The 17,943-nt window shown below is 41.5% G+C and overlaps 4 protein-coding genes across 11 annotated transcripts, besides 2 other annotated features; 3 read left to right on the forward strand and 1 right to left on the reverse strand.

Moving 5' to 3' along the window:
• Positions 1-164: 164 nt before the first annotated feature.
• Positions 165-5,684: a mobile genetic element.
• Positions 5,685-6,004: 320 nt separating this feature from the next.
• On the reverse strand, positions 6,005-7,925 carry CG6933 (uncharacterized protein). Of its 5 annotated transcripts, none has more exons than NM_001275167.1 (3): positions 7,850-7,925; positions 7,602-7,740; positions 6,007-7,168 (listed from the first exon to the last, which is right to left on the reverse strand). In NM_001275167.1, exons 2-3 carry the CDS (start codon positions 7,606-7,608, stop codon positions 6,120-6,122), a joined length of 1,056 nt encoding a protein of 351 aa, NP_001262096.1. In that variant the 5' UTR covers positions 7,609-7,740; positions 7,850-7,925; the 3' UTR covers positions 6,007-6,119. The 5 variants fall into 5 exon arrangements, with proteins under 5 accessions (NP_649191.1, NP_001262096.1, NP_001262097.1 ...); NM_001275168.1 differs by having other exon boundaries at positions 7,566-7,740; NM_140934.2 differs by lacking the exon at positions 7,602-7,740 and having other exon boundaries at positions 6,005-7,168.
• A 1,393-nt stretch (positions 7,926-9,318) lies between these two features.
• Positions 9,319-10,702, forward strand: CG17145 (uncharacterized protein). 2 transcript variants are annotated; one of them, NM_001275169.1, is made up of 2 exons: positions 9,319-9,363; positions 9,425-10,702. In NM_001275169.1, exons 1-2 carry the CDS (start codon positions 9,357-9,359, stop codon positions 10,420-10,422), a joined length of 1,005 nt encoding a protein of 334 aa, NP_001262098.1. In that variant the 5' UTR covers positions 9,319-9,356; the 3' UTR covers positions 10,423-10,702. The 2 variants fall into 2 exon arrangements, with proteins under 2 accessions (NP_001262098.1, NP_649192.2); NM_140935.3 differs by having other exon boundaries at positions 9,425-10,471.
• A 734-nt stretch (positions 10,703-11,436) lies between these two features.
• CG17147 (uncharacterized protein) lies at positions 11,437-12,829 on the forward strand. The gene is made up of 2 exons (NM_001275170.1): positions 11,437-11,534; positions 11,792-12,829. The coding sequence occupies exons 1-2, from the start codon at positions 11,528-11,530 to the stop codon at positions 12,796-12,798; spliced, it is 1,014 nt and encodes a 337-aa protein (NP_001262099.1). The 5' UTR covers positions 11,437-11,527; the 3' UTR covers positions 12,799-12,829.
• Positions 12,830-12,913: 84 nt separating this feature from the next.
• Positions 12,914-12,997: a mobile genetic element.
• Positions 12,998-13,885: 888 nt separating this feature from the next.
• Positions 13,886-17,755, forward strand: Su(var)3-3 (Suppressor of variegation 3-3). Of its 3 annotated transcripts, NM_001275171.1 has the most exons (5): positions 13,886-14,211; positions 14,278-15,022; positions 15,083-15,849; positions 15,922-16,460; positions 16,578-17,755. In NM_001275171.1, the coding sequence occupies exons 2-5, from the start codon at positions 14,321-14,323 to the stop codon at positions 17,180-17,182; spliced, it is 2,613 nt and encodes an 870-aa protein (NP_001262100.1). In that variant the 5' UTR covers positions 13,886-14,211; positions 14,278-14,320; the 3' UTR covers positions 17,183-17,755. The 3 variants fall into 3 exon arrangements, with proteins under 3 accessions (NP_001262100.1, NP_730497.1, NP_649194.1); NM_168835.2 differs by having other exon boundaries at positions 14,278-15,849; NM_140937.3 differs by having other exon boundaries at positions 13,886-15,849.
• Positions 17,756-17,943: the final 188 nt, after the last annotated feature.

Genomic DNA, 17,943 nt, shown 5'->3' on the forward strand with positions numbered 1-17,943 from the left:
TTAATTCGGAGTTCGGACCAATAAATGAATTGCTGAACGATTTCTGCGTCAACTGAGCTCTTCGTCATGTCTCTTTGAATATTATTATTATTTTTTTGTATCATTTTGTTACCTATAACTATGCTATATTATACGATACCATACTAGAATATACTATACTATACTTTAGCCGCCGTTTACAGAAGTTAATATTCTAATACAATTTCACGTGTCTCTTTTATTTTTGATCTGTCCTTTAGCTTGGTTCAACAGCGACTGACTGCCGCGCTCTCTGCAGAGTGGCGAGTCGATTAGTCGATAAGTTTCTCGATAATATTTGTATGTTAAGGATGGGTGTATGAGTGTATAAGCTTATGACTAGATTGGCTATGTATAATTAGGTATGTATGACTAAGAGTAAAGGAAGAGGGTAGAAGGAGCAGCCTACTACAACTCGGCCGTCCTGACTACTAGATCTCCCGATCGTAGGATTTTATAACAATTAACGTTTCTTAAAGCTAAGGGTCCTGTTTCTTATTTTATTCTTCTTAGTGGAGATACTTTTGAACGGTCTTAAACATTTTTTTGGTTTTCTTTTCTTCTTGTTTGTTTTCTTTGTTTTACAATTGCTTCTTAAATTATACTTTCGATTTCGTACAGAGTTTCTTAAATTATACTTTCTATTTTGTACAGAGTTTCTCAAATTATACTTTCTATTTTGTACAGAGTTTCTCAAATTATACTTTCTATTTTGTAGACTCTTAATTTTTCTTTGCCAGTGTTTTATATTCTGTATGCTCCATACACCCCGGTAAGGATTGCGAGAAATTTGAAATCCATCAACATCTTCCAGAAGGAAGCGATCATTTTTGAGAACTTTGCTTATGACATAGGGTCCTTTATGCTTTGGAATTAACTTCTTAGCTATGCCTGTTGTTGAGTCAAAATTTTTAACCATGACGTAGTCGCCTTTTGTGAACACTCCTGATCGTTTTCGTTTTTTGTCAACATATTCTTTATTGTATGCTTGTGCTATTTTCTGACTTGCCTCGCCTTTATTTCTAATACTTTCTAAATCTCTTTCTTCAATCGTTTCTCCAATTTCCTCAATTTTTTCTTTTAACTCATCCATAATTTGTCCTTTTTGTTGTAACCCAAATAACATTATGCTAGGATACTGTTTAATGCTGCGGTGTAGTGTATTGTTCAGGGTATATTCGACCTTTTCTAAGACTAAGTCCCAGTGTAGACCTTGATCAGGTTCAATTAACTTGCTAATCATTGGACCAAGACTTCGGTTTATACGTTCAACTTGACCGTTGGCTTGTGGCGATCCTGTTGCAATTTTTATGTGTTTAACATTGCATTCTTTCAAAAATGAGTCAAAATCGCCAGACGTGAAACATGCTCCTCTATCTGATATGATACACTTAGGCCTACTGTATGCTCTGAAGTAGTCATTTAACGATTGTATGACTTCTTTTGTGTTCGTAGTTTTTGTTGCGTATAGTCTGACAAACTTTGTGAATGCATCTACTATCACTAGAATATGTTTCTTCGGTCTAGCCAAGTCTACTGGACCATAATGGTCAATATGGATTATTTCAAAAGGTTTGTTTCCCTTAGGTATGTTGTGTAGAAATCCTTCTGTTTTTCCTGTTTTGGGACTGAATGAAATACATTTTAAACAGTTGCTGATATGTGTGCTACACTTCTGTTTTAAATTTGGAAACCAATAGTTTTTCATTATAGCTTCTATCATTTTGTCTCTTCCTACGTGTCCAAGTTCGTTGTGATATTTGTATAACACTTGTTCTTCCATTTCTATCGGAACGTAGAACAGCAATCTATTTTCATTTGTCTTTTTGTAAACTATACCATTTCTCATCTCATACAATTTATTTTCTGTGTTTTCTAACAATTGCCTGATTTCTTTTAATTTTGTATCTTTCCCTTGACATATAACTAGATTATCTTCGAAACTGTTTGTTTGTATTACCATAATATTTGTACACCTACTCAGTGCGTCAACATGTTGCATGCGGCTACCTGCCCTATGCACAATTTCAAAATCATAACCTTGGAATTCTAAAGCCCACCTGGCTATCCTAGGGTTTAGCTCTTTTTTGCTTAGGGTCAAAATTAATGAGTTGCAGTCGGTGACTATTTTAAATGTCCTCCAATGAAGATAAACTCTAAATCTACGTAACGAATAAACAATGGCTAAAGTTTCTAACTCGAAACTGTGGTATTTTGATTCAATATCTGTTGTCCGTTTTGAAAAGAATGAAACTGGGTGCCATTTCTGGTCCTCCTTCTTTTGCATAAGTACAGCACCGAATCCAGAAGAACTTGCATCACAATGCAATTCTGTTTCGTGTTTATGATTGTATATAGCTAAGACCGGTGACTGTATTAATTTATCTTTTAACATATTAAAACAAATCATTTCTTCACTACCAAATTTGAACGGTTTATCTTTTTTTAGAATGTCATGCAATGGTTTAGCTAGTCTAGAAAAATCTTTTATAAACCGTCGAAAATATGAGCATAATCCCAAAAAACTTTGTACTGTATGAACATTATTAGGTATTGGGAAATTTTTTATTGCCTCGATTCCTTTGTCATTGGGCATTATGCCGTCTTTATTTATTATGAACCCAAGATATTTTATACTCGATTGCATAAACTCACATTTGTCTATTCTTAATTCAAGTTTATTTTCAACTAATCTTTTAAAAATTTCTTTCAACGTTTCTAAGTGTTCGTTTATATTTTCGGTTGCCAATAGAATGTCGTCCATATATACTACTACTTTGTTTTCTCTAATCATATCAGCAAAAATTTTGTTAACAAATCTTTGGAACACAGACGGGGCGTTTTTGAGGCCAAATGGCATTCGCAGCCACTCGTATTGGCCTAATGGTGTAACGAAAGAGGTGTATTTTATTGATTCTTTTTTAACATGCACGTGGAAAAAACCGTTTTTAAGATCGAGTTTGGTGAAAACAGTTTTCTCATTCATTCTATCTAACAAGTCATCTATAAGAGGTAGAGGATAGTTGTCTTTCATTGTCATTTTATTAAGTTTTCTAAAGTCGACGCACATACGTAAGTCTCCAGTTTTCTTTTTCACTAAAACAATAGGCGATGCATATTCCGAGTCGCTTGGTCGTATAAATCCGTTTTCCAAATATTCGTCTAATAGTTTTTGTAACCTGTCTTTTTCTGTGTATGAAAGCCTCCTAGGAGAACAGCTAAACGGTTTCGGGTTTTTCAAACACAATTGTATTTCACTTCTAACTGTCGGTTCATTTGGCCTTTTTGCATTTATATAAAAATTTCTAAACAACCTATCGAATTCTAGTTGTAACCTATTGCTAACATTTTCTCCTATTTTGTATTCTAACTCACTTTCAGTTACATGACATATTCTTAGTACTTCCTTATCAAAGTTGTGATTTAATTGTTCGTAAACGTTTTTATCTTTTGGCAATTTAAAACTAACGATTTCTTTTGAAGTGTTAACAATTTCATCTTCTGATAATTTTGATTTACTGACATTCTTTTGTTGATTAACTATTTCATCTCTTAACGATATTGGACCAGTTTCTTTATGCTGTTGATTAACGATTTTATTTTCTAACGATTTCGGACTAATAGTTGCATTTTTAAACGATTTTGGACTAACAATTTCATTCTCTAACGATTTGGGGCTAACAATTTCATTTTCTAACGATTGTGAACTAACAATTTCATTCTCTAACGATTTTGGACTAACAATTTCATTTTCTAAAGATTTCTCAGGACTATCATTTTCAGTAAACATTGATATTTTGTTTATTTCCATGGGTTTTCTCAACGCAATCATTCCCAAGGTGTACGGGTCTAAATTTAAATTGCATGCAGTTAAAAAATCTCTGCCGAGAATAACATTATACCTCATAGACTGGTCGCAAACAATGATTAAACGAAAATATATTTTTATTGATCCTTTCAATACATAACATGTGGTTTGTCCATGTGTTTTGAGAATACAGTTGTTTAAACCAAAATAGCAAGTATTAACTAGGGCTAACTTCATTGTCTCGTTAATAAGTGACTTTTTAATGATAGATATAGGACTGCCAGAGTCTATGAGGCATTCTGAAATTATGGGCTTATAAGCATTTTCAAAAAAATTAATTTTAAACCATCTTACATAATTATTAGATGAAACGCTCTTCCTTGTGGGACATTGTGCCACCAGGTGTCCAAGTTGTCCACAGGCGTAGCACGAACCTGGTTCACGTTTGGGCTTCTTGCAGATGTCAGCTTTGTGTCCTCTTGAATTACAGTTTGCGCATCGTATGGCATCTTTGTAGTCGGTTGGCTGTACAGGTGGCTCCCTCCGAGCTGGCAAACGGATGTTCGAAAATGCGCGTAGCATCTCCGATGGAGTAGAGAAGCATTGAATCCGTGCTTGGGTACGGAAATTTTGTAGCGGTATGCCCTCTATCATCTGGTCCAGTAGTTCGTCGTCGTCGATGTTTATCCCGTTTGAGAGAGCCATCTTCTCGTCGTAATAACTGCAGAAATTCTCCTCGGTTTTCCACTTGCGACTCTCGAATTTTCGCCGGATCTCAGCCTTGGATGATTGCTCGCCAAAAGTCAATGACAATTGATCAAGCAAATTGTCAATTGGTTCGATCAATCGAGCAGGGTGCGCATGTAACCAGACTTGCGCGTTTCCTTTAAGTTTAGTGATGAGTAAGATGCGTAAATGGTTGTCATCGATGTTGAAAGTGCGTGCGATATTTTTGACCACTGTTATCCAGGCACGCGCGCAAGTTTTCCCATCGTAATCGGTTATCGTCTCTTTGGCGAGAGCGAGAGCATCAACTGGAAAACGCTGGCTCTCCGCTCTCTCGTTGGATCGCTGCGGCGAGTGAAATGTTGTGTTCTCTTTTGTGGCGCCAGCCTGCGTAAACTGCGCCGTCTGGATAACGGAACTAACTGTAGCCTTGCTTTGCTCTGGTTGTTGTTGTTCTTGGAACTGCAAGCTCGATCGTGTTCCGTTAAGCATTGCCTTCGCTTCTGCTAGCTCTGCGCGTAGTTGCTGTAGCTCGAACATGTTTGTCTCCCTCTCACTGCCAGTTTCGGTTGATTCTTTTCTGTTCATCGCATTCACACTTACGTGATCGGTGTTAATTTCACAATTCTGAAAATCCAGTGAAGAAAAAATGTCGTTTCCTGGTGGAGCGTTTTTCTGGGGGTGCTCCGGTGGACAATCGCCCCGAACTGCCGTTGGGATGTCTTGCAGCCTCGCGATTAATTCGGTTTTTGTGCCCTCCGTATTTTGGCCCAGAATACGTAGCCAATCTTTTAGGGTTGTCAGCGAAAAGTCGTTCAGGATGATTTTATCGTCCATTTTGGATTATTAATCCCACTTCTGAGATTTTAGCCGCCGTTTACAGAAGTTAATATTCTAATACAATTTCACGTGTCTCTTTTATTTTTGATCTGTCCTTTAGCTTGGTTCAACAGCGACTGACTGCCGCGCTCTCTGCAGAGTGGCGAGTCGATTAGTCGATAAGTTTCTCGATAATATTTGTATGTTAAGGATGGGTGTATGAGTGTATAAGCTTATGACTAGATTGGCTATGTATAATTAGGTATGTATGACTAAGAGTAAAGGAAGAGGGTAGAAGGAGCAGCCTACTACAATACTAGGCTTTGAAGTACTGAATTCAAAACAATATCTCAATGCTGACGTCAATCAAGTAACTTCTCCAGAAATTTCCCAAGCAATGGGGTTTTACTGTTCCACCTTCTTCTAATACAATAGATGGAGGCCATTGAATTTTTTTAATTAATTATTTAATTAACTTAGCTTGGCAGATAACATTTACAAATACCCATCCCGCAGAAATTATATTTATATTTTGAGGCACATTTTCTGTGAGCCTCTTTTTGAAAGATTTGCTACCAAAAAGGCGAACAACTAATCAACAATTTCAAAAACAACAACATTTAAAACAAATTTCGCTTGGTCGAAGTCAACATTTTTATTAGTTTCTTTTGAATGCCTTCAGCATTGGTATTTATTTATATATTTCATAAAAGGTATCTCGGCAAACAGACGTGGCTGGAGGAGATGCTCATGTACTAGCCGTCGAATTACAAATGGCGTAATCGGGAATTTTGGTGGTGCAGATATTGTTCACCTCGTCGTAGTACGGCGCATTGGTGGGACATGATCCGGTTATTCCGCTGGAGCAGATTGTGTAGTTCTTGCAACCCTCATCTGCCATGAATGGATTGTTAACGTTCCCACATCGGTTATGGGTACAGACAAAGGAGGCTGGCGAAACGCACTTGCCAGCATTGAATTGGGTACCGGTGGGACATTGGTTCCAATAGCCAGTGGCGTTTACTGCTGCACAGTAGTAGTACCCATAGCAGGTGACACCATCAGAAACGTACCTATAGTCAACAGATTCCCCATTTACAGTAAGTGGATCTGCTGCTTTAAAAGCTTCTTCGTCACAAGCAGTTGCATTTGTTTGCCCAACAGTGAACTGGTCAGAGTTTCCACTGTTTGAATCTTCGCCGGTGCACGGATTCGTCGACTGGCAGTTGCCAGTGGCTTTATTATAGTAGGGATTGGCGGTGCTGGAACATTTTTCGGAAGTGCCATAGCCGTTGACGCAGTTGATGTAGTTGCCGCACTGGTTCGGATCGCCTACAAAGATGTTGGACAACATGAACCGACAGATGGTGTCCTGCGGGCAGGCGGGTCCCCATATACATTTTGTGGAGGATGCCGAATAGACGCCGCCGGTGCCGCAATCGCCATAGGAGATTTGGCCTGTGCCATCGCAGTAGGCGTATTCGGTGCAGTTCAACGGATTGGCCACATACATGGGAGATTTGACGTTGGAGCATGTCTCAACGGCACTGGTGGAGCACACCGTGGTATTAGCGTAATCACAGCTGCCGGCCTGCGCGTTGAACACCAAGCCGTTGGGACAGGTGCCCCAGGCCACAACCTCCTGGTTCTTGCAGTATCCCCAGGCATGGCAGTTGCTCGGATTGCCGATGTATCCATAGCCCGACCACTGTTGGCACAGATCATCCATCGTGTAGCCGGTGGCCTGCGATGCCATTAGGAGACATGCGGCCACGACACAGATCCTCATATTGATTGCTAAATGGGGGATACAGGGGGATACGAACTATGAATTATTAAATAAAATATAGACATGTGTAATCGTCGAATAGTTTTCTATTTTGTTTGTACTTAATAATGCAAAGAAATTATGCTAGAAACGACAAAATTGATAGCTTTCAATCCAAAATTCGTGTTAGCGTCTCTAAAATTGGTTAAGCCTTTGTTGTAGCCAACACGGCAGCCCTTTTTTTGGATAAAAAATCAATTAAGGACGAAAGAAAAACTCAATTTGAGTAACAAATCGAAATTTGAAAGTCATTTTAGCCATTTTTGAAAGTCATCTCCTTTGCAGGAGAATTTCAGGGCCTTAAAACCATGTTTGAAACCACTTTTCAAAATTTAGTCGAAGCAAGACGTCTTGAATACTGTGCACCTGAGATAACTGTATCCGTTCTTCGAGCCAACGTACCTCCCATCTTGGAATGCTAATATTTTTCGGGGACAAATTCACTTGATAGACAGACGACCGAAGCGAACGTTCCGATTTCGTTACTAACTCAATCAATTGCAGCCTTTGCGTTTTTATAGTTGACAATTCGCGGCGCGAACTGGGTGGGTAATTAAAAAATTGTCAGCCAGATAAGCCAGCCGCCAGTAGGGCGTTAGTATCGAAATTAATGCTAGATAAGATTCTAAGGTCTGGGGTAAACCACGCACCTTGCATCCCTCCGAAGTTGTTGGGTTAGCTTGAAGGCGGTTCGAAGGCGTTGGACGACGAAAGTGAAACTAGCGGACCCGGCCAAAATGGACTGGCTTATAAGCTCAAATCGATTCTTGGCCAGCGGACACCATACATACTTAGTTTAGTATGTATATATAGTTTATATATATTTTTATACGTTGACAGCCGCGCCGGAATTTGGATTATCAGCTGCTGATTGCGAACCCTCTTTGTCTATAATTGTTTTTTAATTTCGAAGAAGCTCGAGGAGGCGGGAAAGTGTCACGGCTCTTATTGATCACTCAGTGGTGTTTCCCTGGTATCTCGGCACTCATTTCAGCAACACGACATTAGTTAGATATCTCAATTTGAATCGCACTGCGACTCTTGACTTGACTTGACTAGACTTTCCTCTGAAGGTTATCAGGTTCTGGGGAAAAATTACCGAACTACAAATGTTTATATTAATAACTTGTCCAAAAGAACCGTTTGAACTGAAATACAAAATAAATAAATCGCACTATGAAATTATGAAATTATGAGTTATATATATTTATTTATTTGTATGCATAATTAAATAGTACAATTATATGCAAGTATTTTGAAATTTTATTATCTATCTATATAATCTATAAAAATAATTGATGTTAATGTTTAATAACAAAAACCCCATTTTTTTAGTCAGTTTTATTTTCCGTTAAACTATTTTAAATCTATCCGCCTTATTTTATTGTTTCGCCTAAAAGCGAGTTTTGTCCGTTTAGAAATTCGCCCATAAGTATGCAATGACATTTAAACACTTTACTCGATACTTTTTCCAAATCACAAGGCATTTTCGAAGTAATTTAAATTCTTAAAAAATAGTTCAAGCTACGTGCTTATTTACTTTTTATATTTAATTGGTAGAGTACTAAAAATGTTTTTTTTTTTATAATAAAGAAGGGAAGCTCTCTATTAACCCACTAAGCCTTATGAATTAAACCAGCTGATCTTGCTCTTCATTTTATTACTATTTTTTGGCCGAAATGATAACTTATCTACTTCCTATTTAATTTACCGGTAGCCAATTGGCAATCTCCAACTTGTTTATAAAATCACCATTCACTACGACTAGAAATCACCCAGTACTTTAGCAACGAAAAATATAATTAATTTTTTCTGAAGTAAAATTTTATGAATGCTCCTTAAAAACATTAAATTTATAAATACAATTTTATCAAACATTCCCATTTTTTGTGCTCTATCATTTACCTTTTCAAAAATATTATATAGCAAATCCCTAAGCAAAATCAATACATTTGATTGTAATCTTCGAGCTTTTAACAAATGACTTCTATTCATCTTTATTTAACCCATCTTACCCAGTTGAATACCCCTCAAAAACCAATCCGCTTATCTTGCCAGCAAATAGTGATTGCTGCTTATCCTCTGATATTTATAAGTAATCGCAGGTCGACGTTCAGATTCAGTACGAGTTTATGCTTTGTCCAAAGTTGAGCTGTAATGGAAAGTGAGTGGATTGCAAACTGCCAGTGGTGTAAATCTAACTTTATTGTTTTTTCAAATTGCAGAATTTGGTGCCATACTGGGCGTGGCACTGGTGCTACTGCTTCAAGGCCTAGATGTGGTTAATGGCCGGAATGAGGACATCTGCCGCTTGTTCTCCAATAATACGGTGATCCGAGATCCCGAATCCTGCAGTCAATCGATCACGTGCATCGATTCCGTCAGCTACTACAGTACATGCACGGGATCTACTCCGTTTTTCGACAAGGACACGGGCAAATGCGTTAAGTCACTGTCCACTTCCACGTCCAGCTGCTCGATATCCTGCGCGGATCGGGCCAAGCAATTCGTGGCCGACCCCAAGTCCTGCTACGGCTACTATTACTGTGCGGACGAGGAGACGGCCTTGTACGGCACCTGTCCGCAGGAGACGCACTTCAATGCCACCACCCAGATGTGCTCCCGCCAACACGAATCGGATTGCACCACCAGCACCTTCGAGTACTGCAGCATTGTTAAGAACGGCGTAAACTTCGACAATCTGCAGGGCTGCAATATGTATCACGTCTGTGAGAAGGGCGTCCTGAAGGACAAGACATGCTCGAAAACCTATTATCAGGCCAGCACGGGCGAGTGTGTGTCCAAGGCTCTGGTGGACTGCGATGCCCATCCGTTGCCCACGGATGTCTGCGGCAAGGCCAGTAAGCCCTACGAGAACAAGTTCGTCGCGGATGAAGCCACCTGTCGCGGCTACTTCTACTGCGCCAAGCAGAAGGATGGCACCCCGGACCCCAATCCGGTGTGGAACCAGTGTCCCCAGGACAGATTCTTCGATGCGAGCAGCCAGATGTGCATAACCCCCAGTTCGGTCTATTGCTCCCACGATCGTTGCGACGGTCGGACTGCTAGTTTTGTCGTTAGTGCCACCAAGGGCTGTCGCAACTATCTGAGCTGCTCCGACGGGGTAACCGTGAGCGAGAGGTCCTGCGGCAACTACTTCTTCGACGACCAGCAGGGCGCCTGCACTCCAAGTGTCCAGACCTACACCGCGTGCAAGACGTAGGCATGTATTTCCAATAAAGCTCAGAATGCAATGTGATATTTGGTTAAGGAAGTGTTGTAATGAAGTGCACTAGTTTGGATTCTTTCGGGGACTGTGGAACCTGGATTGTCATAGATATAGATACGCGGCTCTCTAGCGAGTTCGTGTTTATGCACAATGACAAGTTTCTGCTGTAAGCCAGTATCTTTGCTGTAACTCGAGGATCGTAGTTGAGATATATTGTTTTTTTACCCGTTTTTATAAGAACGTAGATTGTTTTCGTTGCTCTAATGCTTAAGATTAGCTACCAAAAAGAACAATAATCTTAAACAAGTTCTAGTTCGAAATTCGAATAAATAATATCTGATGGGTGAGTGAAGAACACCTGTATTTTGTTTAATATTCCTGGAACAATTCAGCTGAAAACTAGGTAAATGAACAAATAGAATTTTAAGAATTCACTCAATCATGGAAACTTTTCTTGCAGGTGGTAACGATGGAATAGCATGGCCTCACCGAGGAGACCATAAATGATAATCACTGTCCTATTCGTTGGTTACAATCAATGTTTTCAAAAGTTCTGATTTTCCAAACAAAAACCTATCGAAAGCGACAGTGAAATAGCAAGGCAGTATATTTTAAAAGGTTGTCATATTTACGGCACAATAACTGCTGACCGTTTAATCGCATCAGCGATAAATATATTTATAGTTCAATTAATTAACGGCCAACAGAAGGTTCATTTGACTCGTAACTACCGTGGGTATACCTCATTAACTAGTGGCACTTTCCTTTTCGACTGAAGTTGCCAAAATTTACTATGAAAGTGAGTCGTTAAGGAATCTGCAGTCAGCTGTCTCGATTTCAATCGATTTCAATCACCAATTACGACCTACTTGAAGGGTTTTACCTCCTTTCGCACAACATTGATAAGATTTGCTCATAAGAGAGGCAATAAAGCGCTGGTATCAGCAGAAGCAGTGGCAACGATAATGACTCCTAGTTAATATAAGATTCTTCCATTCACGAAACTCCATTTAGTCGCGCGTAATTGGTTCCCGAGGCCACATCAAACCACTCGATCTATTCTGTTGCAAATTAAACCAAAGTTTCCCAGCAATCAGCCATGCTAAGTGAGTTTTATGAACCCATTAATTTACCGTCATAGATATTTACTTATACACCCTGATTCAGCCTTTATTTTTAGTGAAAAGTAACAGCTTGCATGCGTTTTTAAAGATACAATTAAAATGTAGAATCTAGATATTTTGTTCATTCATATTCATTTTTATAGGTATATCTTTAAAGGTTTTTAAGCATATCTATATGTTTTTCAAAAGGTGTGCTGTATCAATCTAATATCTCGCGATCATATGTATATCATTCGTAGACCTCAAACTTGGAGTGCTTCTCGGATGCGTTCTCTTGTTGGCTACCGTAGCTCTTTCGGCGAGTGTCGGTGAATACGAGGAGCTGTGTCGCCTTTTCAAGAACGGGACCAAGGTTCGCAAGCCCGGCACCTGCGACCAGTACATTCAGTGCTACGATGGCAACGGCACCGTCCTGACCTGCCCCTCCAACCAGTCCTTCAATCCCAGCAAGGGTAGTTGCGTGGACACGTTGGCCAACAGCAACAAGTACTGCGGCAATCGCTGCGAGGGATTGGATGGCGAATGGGTGGCCGATCCGACCGAGTGCCACAAGTACTTCTACTGCATGAACGGCGTACCGCTGGCGGGGATGTGTCCCGTAGGCCAGCACTTCGATGAGCGCTCTCAGTCCTGCCTGTACGGCGTGGACTCCATGTGCGTGGATGTGAACAACATTTGCGAGCTGGTGGCGGAAAATACGAAGTTCCGGAATGAGAAGGACTGCGCCTACTACTATGAGTGTGACAAGACCGGTAACCATGCGTCCAAGAGCTGCACTGTCACCTCCAAGAAGCGCGAGTATTTCGATGTGGAGAGCGGCAATTGCGTGGAAGCCAATAAGGTGGAGTGCACCGCCCATTCGAAGGAGAACGTCTGCACCAGCAGCACAACAATGACATTCAAATCCGACCAAGCCACCTGCCGTGGATACTTCGTATGCAAGGCCCTCTATCCCGTCGCCGACCTGGATCCACTGTGGACGCAGTGCCCCGAGGGCTACTTCTTCGACGAGGATCGGCAGCTCTGCGCCAATCCCACCACAGTGGTGTGCACCCACAACAGATGCGACGGACGCGGCACGATGCTGGTGACCAGCAGCAGCAATAACTGTCACAACTACATCCGGTGTGTGGACAACAAGGAGGTGACGGAGGAAACCTGCCACTGGGATCACTTCTTCGACGAGACAGTGGAAGCGTGCTCCTCCAAGATCATCTACGATAAGTGTTGCGATGGCCGGGACTAAACAAAAAATAAATTTAACTAAAAGTGCAAAGAAAAAGAGGTAGTTGATTTTTATTGGCGATCAATATATCCGTTAAAAGCAAAGACACTAGAAAGGTACACAGGTTAAAAGGGTATACTAGATTCGTTGAGAAGTATGTAACAAGCAGAGGGAAGCGTTTTCGACCATATGGAGTATATATTCTTGATCAGGATCAATATTCCACAAACCACCCAAAACTGTCACGACCACACTTTCGAACAATTTTTAAATTATGGTTTGGTTTTTAATTTCTACTAATATTCAAAAATATCGGGGACTTCGACTATAGCATTTTTTTTTGTTTTTATTTTGTTTTCAAAACAATTATATTTACGATTTGGCTTGAAATTTCAGTTTTTTTGGGTACAATACAAACATATACTATGTGCTTTATGAGCAATCCATTAATAGCACACATTTAAAATTCAGGTAATTGCCCGTATGGTACGCATTAAAATTAGACAACACATTTCTAATCTTTCTAAATTTAGAAATCAATTAGTTTTATCGTTCTGTTGATCAGTTACCAAAATGTAGAACAACATCCACATGAAAATACCAAGATTAATAGTACCGTCTTGTTAACTGTTTCTATTTGTTTATCTACAAAACGTAGTTGAGTTAATTTGCAATAAAACGAGAGCTTATGCTCAGGAAAATAAGAACTTTTTTATATGTATGCGTAGGACAATGGGAAGTAAAAAATAAATCCGCAGTTTTTTTTTAGAAAACTCAATTAGTTTTGCGTTTTCCATACGAAGTTGCCGCTTTGTTGTTGCATTTTTGAAATCATCAACGACCGTTACATTCGTAATTAAAATTTTACCGATTCGGTTTCGGCTGTTATCGATAAATACACCCGCACAGAGAATTTAAGTCGCAGCACTGCGCCTTGCGTGTTGTTGTACTTTAAGTTGTACCTAATAATAATTCCTCAAATAACTTATACAACTTAGCTCCACGATGTCTTTTAATGCTTAAATTGAATTAATTAATGTTTCCAATAATGCGTTGTATGATGCTCAAAAAACGAATGCGCGCGCAGAGTGACCATGTGTACCCGGTAAAGAGATGTTGGTGGCGTTGTGCGGCTGCCACACCGCCAGAACGGTATAAACAATTTTTATATTTTGCACTTTTAAATGTCGGAAAATCAATCTGTGAGCCAACCTAATATGAAAAGCGACGCATGGATCAGCTGATACAGCATTTGATAATAATACTTCATTGTCATCAGAGAAGCAGGGAGTTTAGACCAAAAAAAAAAACTACACCCGCAGTCCGATCCTCAAAACGTGTGATAATAAAATCACGGAACAATCAGAAAAATATCGAAAGAATAATGCGGCAATATTCCGGTTTGGTGGACTAAAGAATTCGTGATTTTCGAACGTGAGCTAGCTTTATTGGAATTGGAAATGAGTTCGAGAAAAATTTAAACGGGTTCCACTTTTGAAGGGCCAACTTTTCAGTGTCCCGGTGGCAGTTCCATAATCCGGAGATGAAACCCACCCAGTTCGGAGGCAGTAGCTCCAAGATGACCGAGCCAATTGAGTATGTGACGCTAATTAGCGACGATTCCGATGGTGAGCCCACGCCCAAAAGAAACGTCAATCACCCGCCGTCGGCATTGTCAGCACCCAATCCTGGTCAGAAACAAAAGCACCCGGATGAGGACTCAAATGACGCACCTGCCACCAGCGATGAGCGACGCACAAGTAGGCGCAATCGGCCAAAAGTGGATTATAGTAACAGGCCTAGTGGAAGTGGAGACACCGCCTCCAATGACAAGTCAGGATCGGCATCCATGGGACCTAACAACCAGCAAGCAGAGCGTCGCAGCCAAAGCCAAACCCGCAAGTCAGAAGCCAATGCTACCTCCTCCTCCGTGTCCGGACCCAGTGCCGGAAATTCCAGACCGTCCCAGAACGGAGATTCCAAGGACCGGGATGCCGGCACGCCCACGGTTTTGTCTGGCCAAGAGGGCGCCGTCTTCCAATCTCGCCTGCCATTTAACAAAATGACACCCAACGAAGAGGCCTGCTTTCCGGACATCAGTCGCTCGGGCATTCTCGGCCATCGGGTATTCCTCAACATTCGTAACAGCCTCTTGCACATGTGGGTGGACAATCCCAAGATCCAGCTGAGCTTCGAGATCGCCCTGAAGAACCTGCCGCCGCCATTCGACAGCGAGCCCAGTTTGGTAAGGCGAGTACACTCGTTTCTGGAGCGTCATGGCTTCATTAACTTCGGCATCTTTAAGCGACTTAAGCCTATACCCGCCAAAAAGCTGGGCAAAGTCATAGTGATTGGGGCAGGGATCTCCGGCTTAGCAGTGGCACACCAGTTGCAGCAGTTCGGCATGGATGTGATCGTCTTGGAAGCGCGGGATCGGGTAGGGGGACGGATATCTACGTTTCGGAAGAACAGCTATATTGCCGATGTGGGAGCAATGGTGGTTACCGGCGTCTATGGCAATCCAATGACGATCCTCAGCAAGCAGATCGGTATGGACCTAGTTCCCATCCAGCAGACATGTCCACTTTACGGCCCAGATGGAAAGCCCGTGCCCAAGGAGAAGGATGACGTGATCGAGAGAGAATTTAACCGACTGCTGGAATCAGCCAGCTACCTGTCCCACCGCCTTGATTTTAACTACGCCGGCGATTGCCCAGTTTCGCTGGGCGATGCCTTGGAGTGGATAATCAGTATGCAGGAGATGCAGGTGATGCACAAACGGGGGCAGCACATGCAGGAGATCATAGCCACCCAAACGAAGATCATTGAACAGCGTCGTCGACTGAAAACCCTTAGAGATACCATCGGCAAACTAAAGAATGAGCACTTGGCAATGATCAACCAGCGGAAACCCAAAGGCACGGATGGCGATCTGAAATACTGTTACCAAGAGTTTAACATTCGGAACACCCAGATCAAAATGGAGGAAACGATCAGTACGTTTCACGATCTCCATGCCGAGGAAAAGCAGATGTTAGCCAAACTCCACGAACTGGAGCAGAACCGACCTAGGTAAGTAGCCTTTCAAGTAGTCTTTGAAAGCTTGAAATACGTTAAATGGCCTAATTAACTCCATTCGTTCAGCGATGTGTACCTCTCGTCCCGCGACCGCCTGATCTTGGACTGGCATTTTGCCAACTTGGAATTTGCTAATGCCACCCGACTAAATAACCTGTCGTTGAAGCACTGGGATCAGGACGATGACTTCGAGTTTATTGGCCACCACACAACTGTGCGGAACGGTTATTCATGTGTGCCTGTAGCTCTTACTGAAAACCTGGACATCCGTGTCAATAGCGCCGTCAAGGAGATAAAGTACGGCACCAAAGGTGTGGAAGTAGTGGCTGAAAACTTGAAGACATCCAATTCGCAGATGACATACAAGGCAGACCTTGTCGTCTGCACACTTACTCTGGGCGTCCTCAAAGTGGCGGTAGCACATAAGGAGTCACAGCAGAGTAACACAGTCAAGTTCGACCCGCCATTGCCGGACTGGAAACAGCAGGCCATCAAAAGGCTGGGATTTGGGAATCTCAATAAGGTTGTGCTCTGCTTCGATCGCATTTTTTGGGATCCCAACGCTAATCTCTTCGGACACGTGGGCAGCACGACGGCGAGTAGAGGTAAGTGATGTGACTTTTGGCATTTGCTTATCCTATTCATCCATTACCAGACCTGGAAAGACTTTCAACAGCCCAAATTGTATTGGTAATTAAATGTGTTCAACGTATTAATTGCAGGAGAAATGTTTCTGTTCTGGAGTATAAGCTCATCTCCGGTGTTGCTCGCTCTAGTCGCCGGAATGGCAGCGAATCTGGTGGAGAGCGTGACGGATGACATCATAATCGGGCGTTGTATGTCGGTGCTAAAAAACATCTTCGGGAATACCTCTGTTCCACAACCCAAGGAAACAGTGGTAACGCGTTGGCGCAGCGATCCCTGGGCCCGTGGGTCGTACAGCTACGTATCCGTTGGTTCCTCGGGCAGTGACTACGATCTGCTGGCGGCGCCGGTCATTCCGCCGTCCAGTAAGGATGCGGAAGGATTGCCACGGCTATTCTTCGCGGGTGAGCATACGATACGGAATTATCCGGCCACTGTGCATGGAGCGTACTTGAGCGGATTGCGCGAGGCGGGACGTATTGCGGATTACTATCTCGGCTATCCAGAGGGAACACCGCCGGACATTGGCTACTCGGTGGCTGAGGCGGCCAATCTGGTGTCCGTGGGAAATGTTGTCAAGCTGCGCGACCTCTCGCCCAATCTATCTGACTCCTCCCCGTCGTCAAAGAAGTCGGAGGAGAATTCAAACTCAAACACTGCCGACTCTACGGAGCTACAGTAACAATGTATTTAGCGTGATGGATTTGGTCCCCAGCAGTTACTCCTAGAGCGTTTAGTTTTGTATCATACAACTGGGGCTCGCTGTTTAAAACGAAGCTAGGCCGCTGTAAATACCTAAGACTATTCAACTAAGCATAGACCACTTTCATTCAACCAATTATAAATTAAGATAAAAAGCAATAACACCCAACAAAGCAAATCCTCTTCAGTGTTTCCTTCAGATCAAAGTAAACCAACCTCTGTGCGCCTATAATTGATCAACAAATGCAATCATCTATCATAACTTTCCGTACCACTTACCCGCCAATGAGGAGTATATCTTTTAAGTATATTATCGCCTATAAGATTGTTTTCAATAAGTATTTTGTAAATTAAATTTGAAAATAGTAAATTAAATTGACGCCGATATTTTTAATTAGGTTAATTTAATTTAAGTACAAATTTCATATTACTTCCAACTTAAAAACACTTTCAATTTTTTTAATATCTTATTGTTATCTTGATAAAATACGATGTAGAAAAATGTGTACGCAAATCATGGCATAAATTGAGTTTTAAAATATAATGTAAGCTTAATCCTTCGACTTTTTATTAGGCAGTTCGTACTTCATTATACCCCGAAACTAGTGGGTATCGAAAAGTGAAAACGGTAATGTTTTGGGTCTCGGGCAGTTGGGCAACTTCTTTCGAAATTGTGTCAGTTCAACGACCTCCACCCAAGTTCGCTTTCAATGGCAATGAAACGAAAGCTTAACCTTAGCC

Source organism: Drosophila melanogaster, chromosome 3L, assembly GCF_000001215.4.
Source record: "Drosophila melanogaster chromosome 3L".
NCBI lineage: Eukaryota > Metazoa > Arthropoda > Insecta > Diptera > Drosophilidae > Drosophila > Drosophila melanogaster.

What these genes read in the sequence shown, in the direction of transcription:
- CG6933 (NM_001275168.1), bottom strand. Translation starts at nt 7,608, where the DNA reads ATGGGAGGTACGTTGGCTCGAAGAACGGATACAGTTATCTCAG. An exon ending in AACGGATACAGTTATCTCAG is followed by an intron (nt 7,169 to 7,565) that starts GTGCACAGTATT and finishes TCCCCCATTTAG; the next exon opens with CAATCAATATGAGGATCTGT.